Source organism: Colletotrichum truncatum (assembly GCF_014235925.2).
Source record: "Colletotrichum truncatum strain CMES1059 chromosome Unknown Contig_0003, whole genome shotgun sequence".
Lineage (NCBI taxonomy): Eukaryota > Fungi > Ascomycota > Sordariomycetes > Glomerellales > Glomerellaceae > Colletotrichum > Colletotrichum truncatum.
The window spans coordinates 2,746,859-2,759,513 of record NW_027222400.1 but is presented as its reverse complement, the minus strand read 5'-3'; the positions used below and the strand labels follow the sequence as shown (position 1 = coordinate 2,759,513).

At 51.5% G+C, this 12,655-nt stretch overlaps 5 protein-coding genes across 5 annotated transcripts; 1 reads left to right on the top strand and 4 right to left on the bottom strand.

Moving 5' to 3' along the window:
- Positions 1 to 68: 68 nt before the first annotated feature.
- Positions 69 to 1,161, bottom strand: CTRU02_205664 (uridylate kinase; the record flags this gene model as incomplete). The annotated part of the gene is made up of 2 exons (XM_036727658.1): positions 69 to 730; positions 909 to 1,161. The coding sequence occupies 2 exons, from the start codon at positions 1,159 to 1,161 to the stop codon at positions 69 to 71; spliced, it is 915 nt and encodes a 304-aa protein (XP_036580614.1).
- Positions 1,162 to 2,614: 1,453 nt separating this feature from the next.
- CTRU02_205663 (arsenite resistance protein Ars2) lies at positions 2,615 to 5,413 on the bottom strand (the record flags this gene model as incomplete). Its single annotated transcript, XM_036727657.1, has 3 exons — positions 2,615 to 3,136; positions 3,185 to 5,172; positions 5,287 to 5,413. 3 exons carry the CDS (start codon positions 5,411 to 5,413, stop codon positions 2,615 to 2,617), a joined length of 2,637 nt encoding a protein of 878 aa, XP_036580613.1.
- A 1,549-nt stretch (positions 5,414 to 6,962) lies between these two features.
- On the top strand, positions 6,963 to 7,667 carry CTRU02_205662 (benzodiazepine receptor family protein; the record flags this gene model as incomplete). Its single annotated transcript, XM_036727656.1, has 3 exons — positions 6,963 to 7,074; positions 7,139 to 7,232; positions 7,295 to 7,667. The coding sequence occupies 3 exons, from the start codon at positions 6,963 to 6,965 to the stop codon at positions 7,665 to 7,667; spliced, it is 579 nt and encodes a 192-aa protein (XP_036580612.1).
- A 334-nt stretch (positions 7,668 to 8,001) lies between these two features.
- CTRU02_205661 (amino-acid transporter arg-13) lies at positions 8,002 to 9,071 on the bottom strand (the record flags this gene model as incomplete). Its single annotated transcript, XM_036727655.1, has 2 exons — positions 8,002 to 8,892; positions 8,958 to 9,071. The coding sequence occupies 2 exons, from the start codon at positions 9,069 to 9,071 to the stop codon at positions 8,002 to 8,004; spliced, it is 1,005 nt and encodes a 334-aa protein (XP_036580611.1).
- Positions 9,072 to 10,162: 1,091 nt separating this feature from the next.
- CTRU02_205660 (pre-mRNA-splicing ATP-dependent RNA helicase PRP28) lies at positions 10,163 to 12,355 on the bottom strand (the record flags this gene model as incomplete). The annotated part of the gene is made up of 1 exon (XM_036727654.1): positions 10,163 to 12,355. One exon carries the CDS (start codon positions 12,353 to 12,355, stop codon positions 10,163 to 10,165), a length of 2,193 nt encoding a protein of 730 aa, XP_036580610.1.
- Positions 12,356 to 12,655: the final 300 nt, after the last annotated feature.

Below are 12,655 nucleotides of genomic sequence, written 5' to 3'. Positions count from 1 at the left end.
GCAGAAACGCTGACATGCCCTAGAAAGCAACGCCCGATTCAGCACGTCTCAGCCTCTAGATCTTCACTTCAGATACCAAGTCTCTTGGAGAGCTCCTGACGCGTTCTGGCGTAGACTTCCTGGGGCGGTGGCGTAGCATCAAGCTTCACAACGCGGCCCTCCTTTTCGAAGTAATCGACGACCGGCATACTCGTCTCAACAAACGTCCTGAAGCGCTTGCGAATGCTCTCAGCATTATCATCAGCGCGTCCACTGGTCTTACCACGTTCCAAAAGTCTTCCTTCCATGACAGCCTCAGGACAATCATAGAAAAGGACCAACTTGGCCGGGCAAACAGATTCCTCGAACTTGATCGCCTGGTCCATCTTTCTTGGGAAGCCATCAATGAGGAATCTCTTGTTGCCCTGGTTCTTGATTGTCTCGGTCATGGCGTTCTCAAGAAGCTGAACAGTGACCTCCATGGGGACAATGAGGCCATCCTTGATATAATCCTTAATGAGCTGACCGAACTGCGAGCCGGGGCGATCCTGCTCAGCACGGAGGAGGTCGCCTGCAGACAGGTGGGTGAAGCCGTAGTCGGAGACGAGCTTGGCGCACTGGGTTCCCTTGCCAGCGCCTGGGCCGCCGAGAACGAAGAGGACAGTTACTTCGTCAGGAGAGAAGGTCGGGGTCGACTTTGCCGGGGAGGGCAGTTGGGCGTTGGACTGAGGGGGCGGGAGGGCAGCCATTTCTGAGAAGACATTGTCAGTACAATTCTACCATTTTTTGTTAATTTTTCTTTTTTTTTTGAGATGTCGACAATTGGAACTGCGTGGCTGGGATAGCCTCTCTTGCAACCCATCTTGTTTACCAGGTATATGACAAGGCGCAGGCGTTTCGAATGAGTGGGAAATCAGCCCGTCACTTACCAGCTCTTTGGTCGACAAGCAGCTTGTAAGCTCCGCTACCAGCGACAACAACGGCGATGAAGGGCCAGAATTTGACTCCACTGGGCTTCTTGGGTGGCTCAGAAGAGTAGAAGCGACGTCCTGGGAGTCGCTGCTGCAGTTGGAAACGAGATGTTGCGGATCTCGCAAATGTGCAGTTGTTAACAGAGGTGCGAGAAGAGGAAGCTATGCGAGAGGAAGCCCGGGAGAGCAGGCGAGGCGCGATTGGATGCATGGCTACGGGATAGCTCGGATTAAATGCAATGTGGCGACTGAAGAGTGATACAAAGATACCAAAAGAGAAAGAAAAAAAAAGAGTGACAACTTGGTTCTAGGGTGGTGGTGGTTTTCGAAACTTGATTGCTTGGGAACGTCGACTGGTTGCGTGGCTGCAAGTACTTCTTAGGGGACGAGACAGCAACCAATTGCATGTGGATACCTTTCTTAGTGCTCCTGCTCCCTGAATGGATGACTTAGTTCGGGAAATGGAGATTTGCATGAACGGCCCCCTGACGTATGCCACAGGATTTGTGCAGGGGTGCACTCACTGTTCACGTGGATATAGTTAGGATAAGCTTTCGTCCTTTGTTGGCTTTTAGTGAAGAAACACTATGTGTATGTTCTACATTTGACAGTTCCCGCTTCATGCATCATTCCGTAAAAAGTCGCGTTGCCTTCTTCTCCTTCTTGCAGTGAAATAACTTAAGCTCAGAGCTTCTTGTCTAATTCATAATCTCTGCATGGCCGGCCAACTTTGCCTCTTCCTAAAACTGTTAAATGAATGGGGTTTTGACTGCTGAGATAATAACTGCCCCAGCTCTATCCGTCTTGTTATACTTATGCTACAGGTTTACTGCTATTTGAACACATACGAGGCGTCAATCATATGTCGAAGTCATATATGGATGATTTTAGTCACATGTTGGCTTGTAAAGTATTCACTAGCTTGTGTCATCCCGGCTCTCATGACTGTCTTGTGATGGAGACCTGTGTGCACCTGCTCTTCGTGGCAATCGTTACATTGGCTGAATACGGGTCATAGCTGAAGCATTTTCACCAAGCCATTAGCACATCTACTAATGATTGTGTGGTGCACCAAATTAAATTGAAGTGCATCAAATCTGGACTGAAACTGCACAACAGACAAACAAACGTGGGGTACAAGAGCAAGTATACCTGGCTGTGCAAAAAATGGGAGGCGGTCGCTTCCATTTAAGGACCAGTTGTCTTCCTACTTCTCACTTAAATGGTGCATTACTTGTGAGAAGCTGGGTTGCATTTATCCAGTTATGATTGCGACGAAGGTTTCCGACAATGCCTGGCCTGCAGTTGATAAAGTATTGGCCAAAAGCTACAATGTAGTGCCAACTAATGACATGAATGACGGGCGCTCACACGAACATGGGAAAGACTCAAGTACTGCAAAATATCATGTTCGCGATCCATAACTAACCCCCAGTTTTCTAGTAATTTTACAAAATACAACCCACTATGCCGATCGGTGTGAGTATACAACGCCTGAGCTGCCTGCGTTATGTTCTGTGACTGGAGCACAACTCCTAAGCTCCTTGACAGCTACGTATCATCGCTAACTGTTTCTGAGATGATGTTGTCTTACGCACCTAGAACCCCAATGTGTTTTTGGTCTCAATTTTCACATCTTTAGGGCGGTAGGAGCGAAGCTTGCCCTAGTAGTTCAACTCTCCACCACCACCGCCAGCAACATGATCTAGATCCTCATAACTCTTGAGACTGCGGCCTTGAGTAGCCTCACGAGGACCAACTGCAGCTCCTCCAGCAGCACCGTCTCCCCACTTTCCAGCGCCGCCACGACCTCTTCCGCCCATGCCACCATCCCAACGAGGATTGGGGCGGCGATCATAAGGGCCACTTCGGTAATTGCCTCGGCCACCACCCATACCTCCTCGGCGGATAGGACCGGGTCCGCTGCGCTCGTCGCCGCCGGCATTCCAGCCAGACTGCACACCCGAATGTCCTCCACCAAGGAATGGCGGGAAGCCGCCTGGGGGCATTGGAAAGCCCGGGATAGGCATTATACCATTCATGGTGAAGTTCTGCAAGTTAAATCCCCTAGGAGTCCCGGTGGTAGGCTGTCCATTTGCAGGCGGGAAATGGCCATTTGAGTTGGCATCCGTCCTTGATGGAGCAATGTGAGATGGGTCCATGACATAGGCGTTGATGAGGTGGAACTGCGAGGTGTTAATTGTGTGCTTTACAAAGGGAATACGACGACTGACCTCCTGTTCGATGCCTTCAAGCCACTCGGCGTGGCGCTTCTCAACGTGCTTACGCCAGAAATGTTCTTCCTTGAACAATTTGGTGCACTCGGGAACCTTGCATCGCCACTTGTGCTCGTCCTCCTGCTTCACAAATTTGAGGACCTCCTCACTTACGGCGTCCTCTACTGGCCGGCCACCGAGTTTTCGTAAATCTGCCGATTCAGGGTCTAGAATCTGCATAATCTTGTCTTCGAAAGTCTTGACCCAGTTGAAAGCACGCAGCAGTTGTTGTTCTGCTTTGCCAGTTGTACTGCGGAACTTCTTGTCTGTGTCAGCCGTCTCGCCCTCTTCCTCAATCTCACTACGCTTCTTGCCAGGGAAAGGCTCTCCATTAGCGCTCGCACGAGCCACGGCCTTTGCAGCAGAGCCGAGAGTGCTTCTGGGACGTCGCAAGTGACCGCCAGGGCACTTGCGGGTGAGTTCGTGGATGGAGTCACTCTCGAAAACGCAAAAGAAGCAGAAGTTGAAGACACGTCTGAGATACTCAATCATGAGATCAAGCTGCTTCTTCTTGATGAGCAAATCCTCGTCATCCGTCTCATCTTCATCCACCGCACCCTCTTCCTCGTCATCATCAATGGCACCGTCTTCGTCATCTTCCATGCCGTCGTCCACATCAAGGTCCCGCTCGCGCTTGGCCTTCGGCTTCTTCGGTACGCTGACAACAGGCTGAAGGCGGCCGGCATTCTTAAGATCGTCGACTCTCTCCTCAATCTTCAGGACAGCGTTGAAATCGGACCCAAAGTCCTCTTCAAATTTGTTGATAAGTCGCTGAACGAGAAGCAAATCCTTCTCAATCCGTTCAGGTGCAGAAAAGAGGTCCCACAGAGCCTTCTTTCGAGGGTGTGTAGGAGGGTTATGTACGCCGACGTGGCAGACAAAGTCACCTCTAACCTCGTCCTTGACGGTCTTGCCGTTGATAGCATCCAAAGCCTTTTCAGCTGTTGACACAACCGCCGGTGACTTTAAAGGCATATCTTCGTCCTCGTCCTTTGGATCCACACGATCAACAACTGTAGGTGCTACATCCGACGATGGATGAAGCATAACCCAGCCAATTCGGTGGTAACGTTTGCTGGGGTTGGGGTCTGACAGGGACAGCCACTTGAAGCCACCTTCTTCCTCTCCCAGATGCTCCTTGCAGAAGGTCTCCAGATTCTGCCGACTGACATGAGGCGCAATAGTCTTAATAAGCAGGGTTGGCTGGTACAAGTTTTCGTCCCGAATATCGGCACCGTTGACTGGGACAAGGTCCCCTACGCCCAGAATCTCGTTGGCAGCGGTTGCCTCGCCTTCCTCTTTCTCCACAACGCCACCCGATCCATTGCTCTCACTCTTGGGCAGACCCTCCAGGGAGAAGTCGTCAAATGTTCCAGACTCTAAATCTTGCTCCCACTGGCTATAGCCGCCTCGGCGGAACTCGTTCAGTTGTGACCTAAACGCGTCACGAATCTCGGGCACATATCGCTCGCAGAACCACTGCTCCTTTTTGTGCTCGCTAACGAAGGCGCGTGCCATTTTGGCCTGAAGTTCTTCCTTGTAGGCATCGTATGCAACTTGAATCTTTGCCTTTTCCTTCTCGCGTTCTTCTTGTGCTTCGCGCGGTCCGCGAACTCGCTCAGGCTCGCGACGACGGCCAGTGCGCTGGCGCTCCTTCTCCTCCTTGATCTTCTCGTTCATCCGCCACCATTCTCCAAAGTATGAGAAGCCGACTTGGTAAGGGAGCTTGACTGGATCCGCGAGAGGATTGACAGTCAGTGGAGTGGGGCCGCTGTCCTGTCCCGGGACGTATCGGTCGATATTAGCCGGAGGCGAGCCTACACGTCTGTCTCGGCGGTCATCCCTATCCCGTCCGCTGGTGTACTCATCGCGCCCACGGCCCCTAGGCTCGTATCGATCGACGGCGATTGGAGATCGAGAGCGACGCCTGTCACGACGGTCGTGACCTGCAAGTAAATGTAAGTAACTAAACGTGAACATGCGCCATCAGATGTCATCAACAGAAATTGCACTGTGCAAGGTACATCAATTGACGTAAGGTAGGAGACTGGTATACGCACCAGGGGATCTGCCGCGATAGAAGGTATCTCCTCGATCCTCCTTACCTCGCGTGTCGTCGCGACTACTCCACGTCCTGTCGCCCGGCGAACGCGCGGAGGAGTCTCGGTGGGAAGAGTAAGAGTCCATATTTGTTTTGTTGATGCTGTATAGTCGCAAGAAACACACAAGTACGGTTATTCTTTGTCGTCCTTTGATGTTGTGAAAAAGGTGGTCTTTCAGCCCAGTTTAAGTATCGCGTCGGGTAGCCGCGTGCTTGCTTTCGGATGATGCCGCCTGCTTGCTCGATCTGAAGAGACAAAAAGATAGGAAGGTGGAGGCCTGTAATTTGGCAACGCGATTGCGGTTAGAGTAATCATTCTTGCAGGAAGGTGCGGCTTTCTATGGGAACATGAGGGCATGAGAGAAAGAGAATTGAGAATTCGGGAGGGTGACAGCAGCAGTAGAAGTGGTGCAATTGCCAAAAGGGCAAAGATGGAGGAAAACGGCTCGTCTTAATATGCATGACGGAGCAAACGAAAAAAAAATATAGGTGCCAAATGAGGCAGGCTTAAGAATATGAATTGACAAACGGAGGACGGTGGAACAGGGAGCCGGGCGGAAGAGAAACTGTTGTTTGGGGATGGAAGACAGGAGTAATTGTAACGGGGAGATTCAGATCGAGGGGATGTAGGGACAATGGGTGCGACGAGTAAAGATGATGCAGAATAAAAAGGGAAGAACGAACTATTTTGGTTGCGAGGGCATATGCCTCGACGATGAGACGCGGGGAGTTGTCGTGATCCAAAGCGAAGGACCTTTAGATGCACGATGTAAAGATGGGGAGTGGAAGGCTGACCTGCTGCTGAAGGGCGACGAGATACGAACAAAGAGTCGGCTGGAGAGATCCACCAGGCCCAAACGGGGATAGTATATTTCCGGATGATCCTCGGCTATAATTATACTGTCTATATGAATATGCCTTGTTACAGCATAGGCCGCTCTGAATTTTGTGCTTGTTTAGCTTTAGTAGAAATGATGTTACGGATTTGTTGATTACAAGAAGACAAGCACTGATTGGAGACTTAAAATTCATTGATATATGCGCTTGCAACTGGATGGAAGGCACGATGGGCTCATCGTAAGGCTGTCGGCAGTTGTAAAGGGCAATCCAGCGTACGGCTGTTTTGCAGCCGCGGCACGCCGGCCGTGGGTCAACTGGAACCGCCCTGAGCTGCGGAATAGTGGCCGATCCCCAGCGATCTCCAGAGCTTCACCCCTGCAGTGACAGGAACATGCCCATCTGAGGAATGGAGACTCCATCTGCCCAGTCTACACAATGAGAAAAAATGGCGACAGTACGACAATTTATACCAATTCCCATCAGCCAATTTCCTATGCAATTTTCATAGTTCCTTGCAAAATCGTAAGTTTATTACCCTTTGTACAATAGTTCCTTTCTGCTGTATTCAACTACACTGAATGTCGGGAGTGTCGAGGGTTCGCCAGAGTCAATGCATTGCGTCATAGCTCTGTAGAGCTATCTCGCAGGTCGGACTAGGACCCGCCCCGAGGCATACCGTCGCGTGTTCCAGACCGACTGAGTCCACGTTGAACAGTTGTATAAAACAATCATTCCGAACGTCTCGAAAAAGAAAGAAACCCCTTTTAACTCTCTGCTCTAGTTAGAATCACAACCATGACAACTTTTATCCCAGCTTTAACCCTACCTCACCAGGTATTCGAGAATGCCGCGGCTTCCATCCTGCTCCCTATAGCTTTAGGAACCGCTGTCGGCTACTCTTCGCGACGTGAGTGTTATTCATGATAATAATAAAACCCCAGGGATTCGAACACTAACATAGGCCTCAACAGCCAAGGAAACCCAAAAGACCTACGGCGCCATCAAGAACCCTCCTCTGCGCCCCCCACCACAGGTGTTCGGTCCAGTATGGACACTCCTTTACGGGTATGGTTGGCCGCAGCCTCCTCATGAATGCACCGCGACTTGAACTGACATGATTCGAACAGTATGATGGGCTACGCTGCCTATCGCGCCGTTAACACCGGTCTTTCCCCTTTCTCCACCATCGAGCACATCAACATGACCAAGCAGGGTGCGACTCTCTACACCGTTCAACTGGGTCTTAACCTCATCTGGATGCCGCTTTTCTTCGTGTTCAAGCGCCCCATCGAGGCTACCGTCGATATCGCTGCGCTTCTGGGCATCAACTCCTACCTCACTTACCTCTGGGGTTCCGTCGATCGTGTTGCCGGAGCCTGTCTCGTCCCCTACCTCGGCTGGCTTGGCTTTGCGACCTACCTCTGTGCCGGTGCAGGGTATCTCAATAACTGGGATCTCAAAGGTGCCGAGGAGAAAGCTGCTGCTGGCAAGAAGGAATAATCTTTATCTGTCATAGCTGCGCTAATGCTGGGAAGGAGATAAAACAAGAGCTGTCTGTCTAAATTGCAACAGCGTTTTACTAGTCGTGACGCAAGTTCCCTAGGTTTCCTTAAAAAGGACGAAATGGAGAAAAACAAATTTGATATCCACGCTCACATCTATCTACCATACTCTTTAATAGGTTTCGTATCCCTTGCTTAGATGTTGAAACGCCTATCTGCGAAGATGTACCTTCAACCGGAGCTATCCCATTGCGCCTCTGAAATGCCGATTTAAACAAAGCAAAAACCGTCCACCACCTCCCAAGTCTAGGATATCAAAACGCAAAACAAGTCTATTGCATGGGGAAATGTCGCTTGAGGCCGTCAAAAACAATGAAAATGAAGGCCGAGCTGGGTGCGGAACGTAGGCAGGTGATGCCGCAGCCCCTGTATAAACCCCTGAGCCCATGCTGCTGCCACACGGCTGCGCCTTCCTGCCAGAATGTTCGGCCCTGCGCCGCGTCGCCGATGGCCGCCGTCTGCATGCGCGACTTGATGGTGTCGGCAGGGAAGAAGAGGAAGTTGTATGATACACCTCCAGAGGCACCAGCGAGTGCCTGCTGCCACAACGGCAGCGGCTTGGCAGCGAGTGCCTCTCTCTCAGATTGATTCTTGGCTGCTCTGCCGTTGAGGTGGTAGAACATCTTAGTCACAGTCTCCTTACTGCCGAACCAAGCTGCACACCCGCCGGACTCGCGGATCAAGGTGCCCATTTGACCATGCCAGAAGCCCGGGATGCCATTGTGGCGGTAGATATCGCGAACAACGGCCAGGGGGCGCAATTGTGGCACAGCAGAACCGTCTGCCCTCACAGGTGCCTGGATCTTACATTTGACAAGCTCAACAGGTGTCAAGACGTAGGAGGTGAAAAAGCCGGAAAAGGCGCCCGTGAACCACAGAGCAGATAGAGAGAGATCCTGGCCCTGAGGTGTCCAGCCTGAAGCATACACCGCAGCCCGTCCAATACGTTCGAAGAAGAACAGGCTACTGTTCTCGAGCGCAGCTCCGACGAGGGGCGCGCTGATACCCCGGTAGAGACCGAGGAAGCCCTCAGCCTTGATGGACTGGCGAAAACAGTCAAGTGGGCCCTTATAGCGGAGTGGCTGGTTGTCGGGCTGGGACTGGAGTCGGACCTTGACCGTGTCGAAGGGGTATTCGATATATTTGCCAACGACGCCGGCGACCTATTAGGCAATTGTTCTGTCAGAACACTGTGACATGACTTGGATGGTTTTTTTGAGCAACTTACCGATCCGTAAACAATATCTTCGATCGCCTCCAATGCCGCAGTGCGACTCTTCTTCAGTGAGACTGGTGCGTCATGGTGGGGAATATCCATGGCTGTTGCTGCTGTGTCCATCATGGCGGTAGCGAAGCAAACAAGTTGTAGAAGCTACCTGAGCTATTACAGTTGTATCCGAGGGTAGAACGATGGGCGGCACAACGGCTGAAACCCTCCCAGTAGTGCAGTAAAGGTTGGTGAGAGAGTTAGGAAGAGGGTTGTTTGTTTGCTGGCTTGCTTGTTGGCAGTTTGTCAGACAAGATATCGCTCAGCAGCTGCAACGACCGCAGGGAACAAGTAACAAAGGCGCCAGAAAGGAGCAAGTGCAGAACGGGTTGAATAGAAGTCTATTCAGCACTGTCCTCACTGCTCCCCCTCGTACTGAGTTGAATCAGGGTGGTGGGATGTGACCATAAGATGGATGCGCGGGGCAAAAGCGAAAAGAACCGTACAGTGTGTCAGACACCTGGAGCGCAAACCTGGGTGCCGCTACTTTTTTTCCCTCTGTGCTGAGCGGGTAGAGAGGAATCCACCGATACCGGGGCGGGTTAAGTGGTTCCGGAATCACTGCGTTAAGCTAGCAGCAGTGCCTGCCCTTTGATGGAAAAAAAAAGCGCGCGCTAGAAGGAGGGAGCCCAAGAAACATAAGAGAAGAAAGTCAACCTGACGGGCACATCCCCAGGGCCTATACTTATATGACCATGTGAAAGGAACGGTGAAGGCCGAAATTGTGGAGTTTTGGGCGCGGCAGCAGCAGTATCGGGTTGCGGAGATTTCTCATGAGCAACACCTGGGTAATTTTCTATTTTTTTTTTTGTGCTGGTTCTGTCTTTTCGTACAGAAATGCTAGGCGCTTCACGCAGGCAATCTAAGCCCAGAACGCCCTGGGCCCTGACATCAGACCGAGGAAACTGCCCCCTGGTGGGGTTATATAGGCTTGTTCGGCGGGAGCTAACCTTGGAAACCCCGAATGCTTCCCCGCTGTCAGGCACATTTGGCAGGGAGCTGCTGTTGCCCCACTACAAGCCCCGAGGCGCCGAACATTTTTGGCTCGGACATAATAGATTATCACGATAATCTCTGAGACAAGATCTTTTCCACTCCTTGCATTTATTTGCCGTCTCCCAGTATTCTCATCCACTCACCGTGCTACCATCATCCATAACTATACATTAGGCGCCCCACTGCCCCCCCTTCCCTGACGACTCCTCTCCACCACCTGCCCTCTTGTGGCCTCTGGTGGGCTTCTGCTGCGCGGCTTCATGCCGTCGGAGCTCCTCGGGTACCCTCGAAATCGAGCTCTTGGAGAGCATTTGCTTGAGGTCGTAGAACAAGTCGGCGTCTTCGTTGCCCAGGAACGTGATAGCAATACCACTCTTGCCCGCACGACCGGTACGACCAATACGATGCGTGTAACTTTCGATGCTTGTTGCCATATTGAAATTGATAACAAGACTGACATCCGGCACGTCAATACCTCTTCCGGCCAAGTCTGTGGCGACGAGGACATCTGTCTGGCCGTTTCGCACTGATGCCAGAGCAGCCTCTCTCTGCTCTTGGGTCTTGCTTCCGTGAAGAGTGACCGCAGAATAACCCATGTGCTTGACATCTCGCGCGACAGCGTCGCAATTGCGCTTGATATTGACGAATACGATGATAGGTGGAGCGAAGTCTCCGGAAGCAAGAATTTCCTGCAGACGCTTTTTCCGCTTGTCCTCTCCTGAAACAAACTCAACTCTCTGCTCGACGGTATCGACGGCTTCGCCAGCATTGCCGATCGTAACAATGGCAGGGCGCCGAAGGTACTTTCTCGCAATCTTCTCGACAAGCGGTGGCATTGTGGCGGTGTACATCATGGTCTGTCTGTACCGGTCCTTGCCGCCGAGATACCTCTTCATCAGTGCCGCATTTTCTGCTTCCTCTGTGTCCGGCTTTTCGTTTGTTACTGGAAGGGCGTCGAGAATCTTGTTCACCGACTCCTCAAAACCCAGATCAATCATCCGGTCTGCTTCATCCATAATGATGTAACAGCACTGGGACAGGACAAGAAGGCGCCGTTCAATGCAATCCACCAGGCGACCGGGAGTCGCGACGATGATCTCGGCACCATTGCGCAAGGCGAATGCTTGTTCTTCCAGAGAGTGGCCACCAACAATGCTAACTACTCTGAAGCCCAACGGTTCGGCGAACTTCTTGGCTTCAGTCTCGATTTGTTGGACCAGTTCACGTGTCGGCGCCAGAATGAGCCCATAAGGACCGTCGTTCCGGTTGATTTCTCCTAGTGGCGGCAGATCTGAAATATAGACCAACAGTGGCAGAAGGAATGCGGCAGTTTTACCGGAACCAGTGACGGCTACACCAATAAGATCTCTCGCTTGAAGCGCAATAGGAATTGCTGCCCTTTGAATGGGAGTAGGTTCTGTGTACCCGACTCGGTCGACAATATCGAGCAATCGTGGGGGCAAACCTGACTCTTGCCAGCTGCGCATGGGATTGGGAATGAGGCCGCCTTTCGTTGCGATGCCAAAATCCTCCTTGAAGATTCTCCAATCTCTTTCACGCATCTCATCCAACGTCTTCTTAGACCAGTGCTTGCCAAGACCTGTGCGGTCTGCGCGTTCCTTCGCTCGGTCCCGAGCCTTGTAGAAATCCTCCATATATTGTTGTGCACGTTGTCTCCCAAATTCCGGATCTCTTTCCTCAATCATTCGGGCTCGTCTGCGTGCGATTTCCTCCGCTTCCTCGTTGAATTCTCCTGCCAAACTGCCGTATGTATAGGATTTGAGTGCCATACGCGATTCGTATATGGGATCATTGTCAAGTGTTGTATCTTCCTCAGCGTCCCACTCGAACTTGAACTCGGTCGCTCTCTTGCGCTTCTTCTTGACTGAAAAGTTAGACTCCTTATTGACCTCAGGCCCAAGGTATCTGTTTCTCAGCAGCTCTGCCTCGATCGCTTCAGCAGACTTCTTCTCCTTTCCATCTTTCGCAGCTGTTTTTTTTGTCTCCGGTTTATCTCGTCCGCGGCCTTGTCTTCCGTGTCGTCCATCGTCGCCGCCTTGATTCATGGCCTTCGGCCCTGTTGGTACCCGTCCTCCTCCACCAGCATTGTTCATGTAGCTGTTGGAAGTTCCATTAGTAGAGCCGTTAGCCTCCGCCGCCCACTTCTTCTCTAGCTCCAGCTTTCTTTTTGTTTCTTCCTCCGCCTTCCTCTTGCGCTCCTCCTCTTCGGCCTTGGCTTTTTCCGCCGCTTGCCTCTCCCGTTCTTTTTTCGGAATGAACCGGAGTTTCGATGAGGCCGCGTCGGCGGCTTTCTTCTTACGGATAATCTCTTCGAGATCGAGGGGCGCGCGCTTGTTGTTCATGTTGCTGTCGTTCGTGGTTGCTCGAGTTGTACAGGAAGACGTTCCGTAGCAGCCTTCTATACTGAGGCTAATGTTAAGCCCACTTTTCCGCTTGGGTACGTATCTTGATATCTCTGTCCTTCCTTACTTTGCCTACAGTATGCTCGCTGAAGTTTCGCCAGTAAATGGACCCCAAGTTTTTAATTAGTATCGGGATATAAGCAGCAACATGTTGCTGTTGACAATTGATGGTAATTGGAGGAACATCATAGAAGGGCTGGAGTATAGTGTATACCTAAGATAAGGCTGTGATTTGCGCCA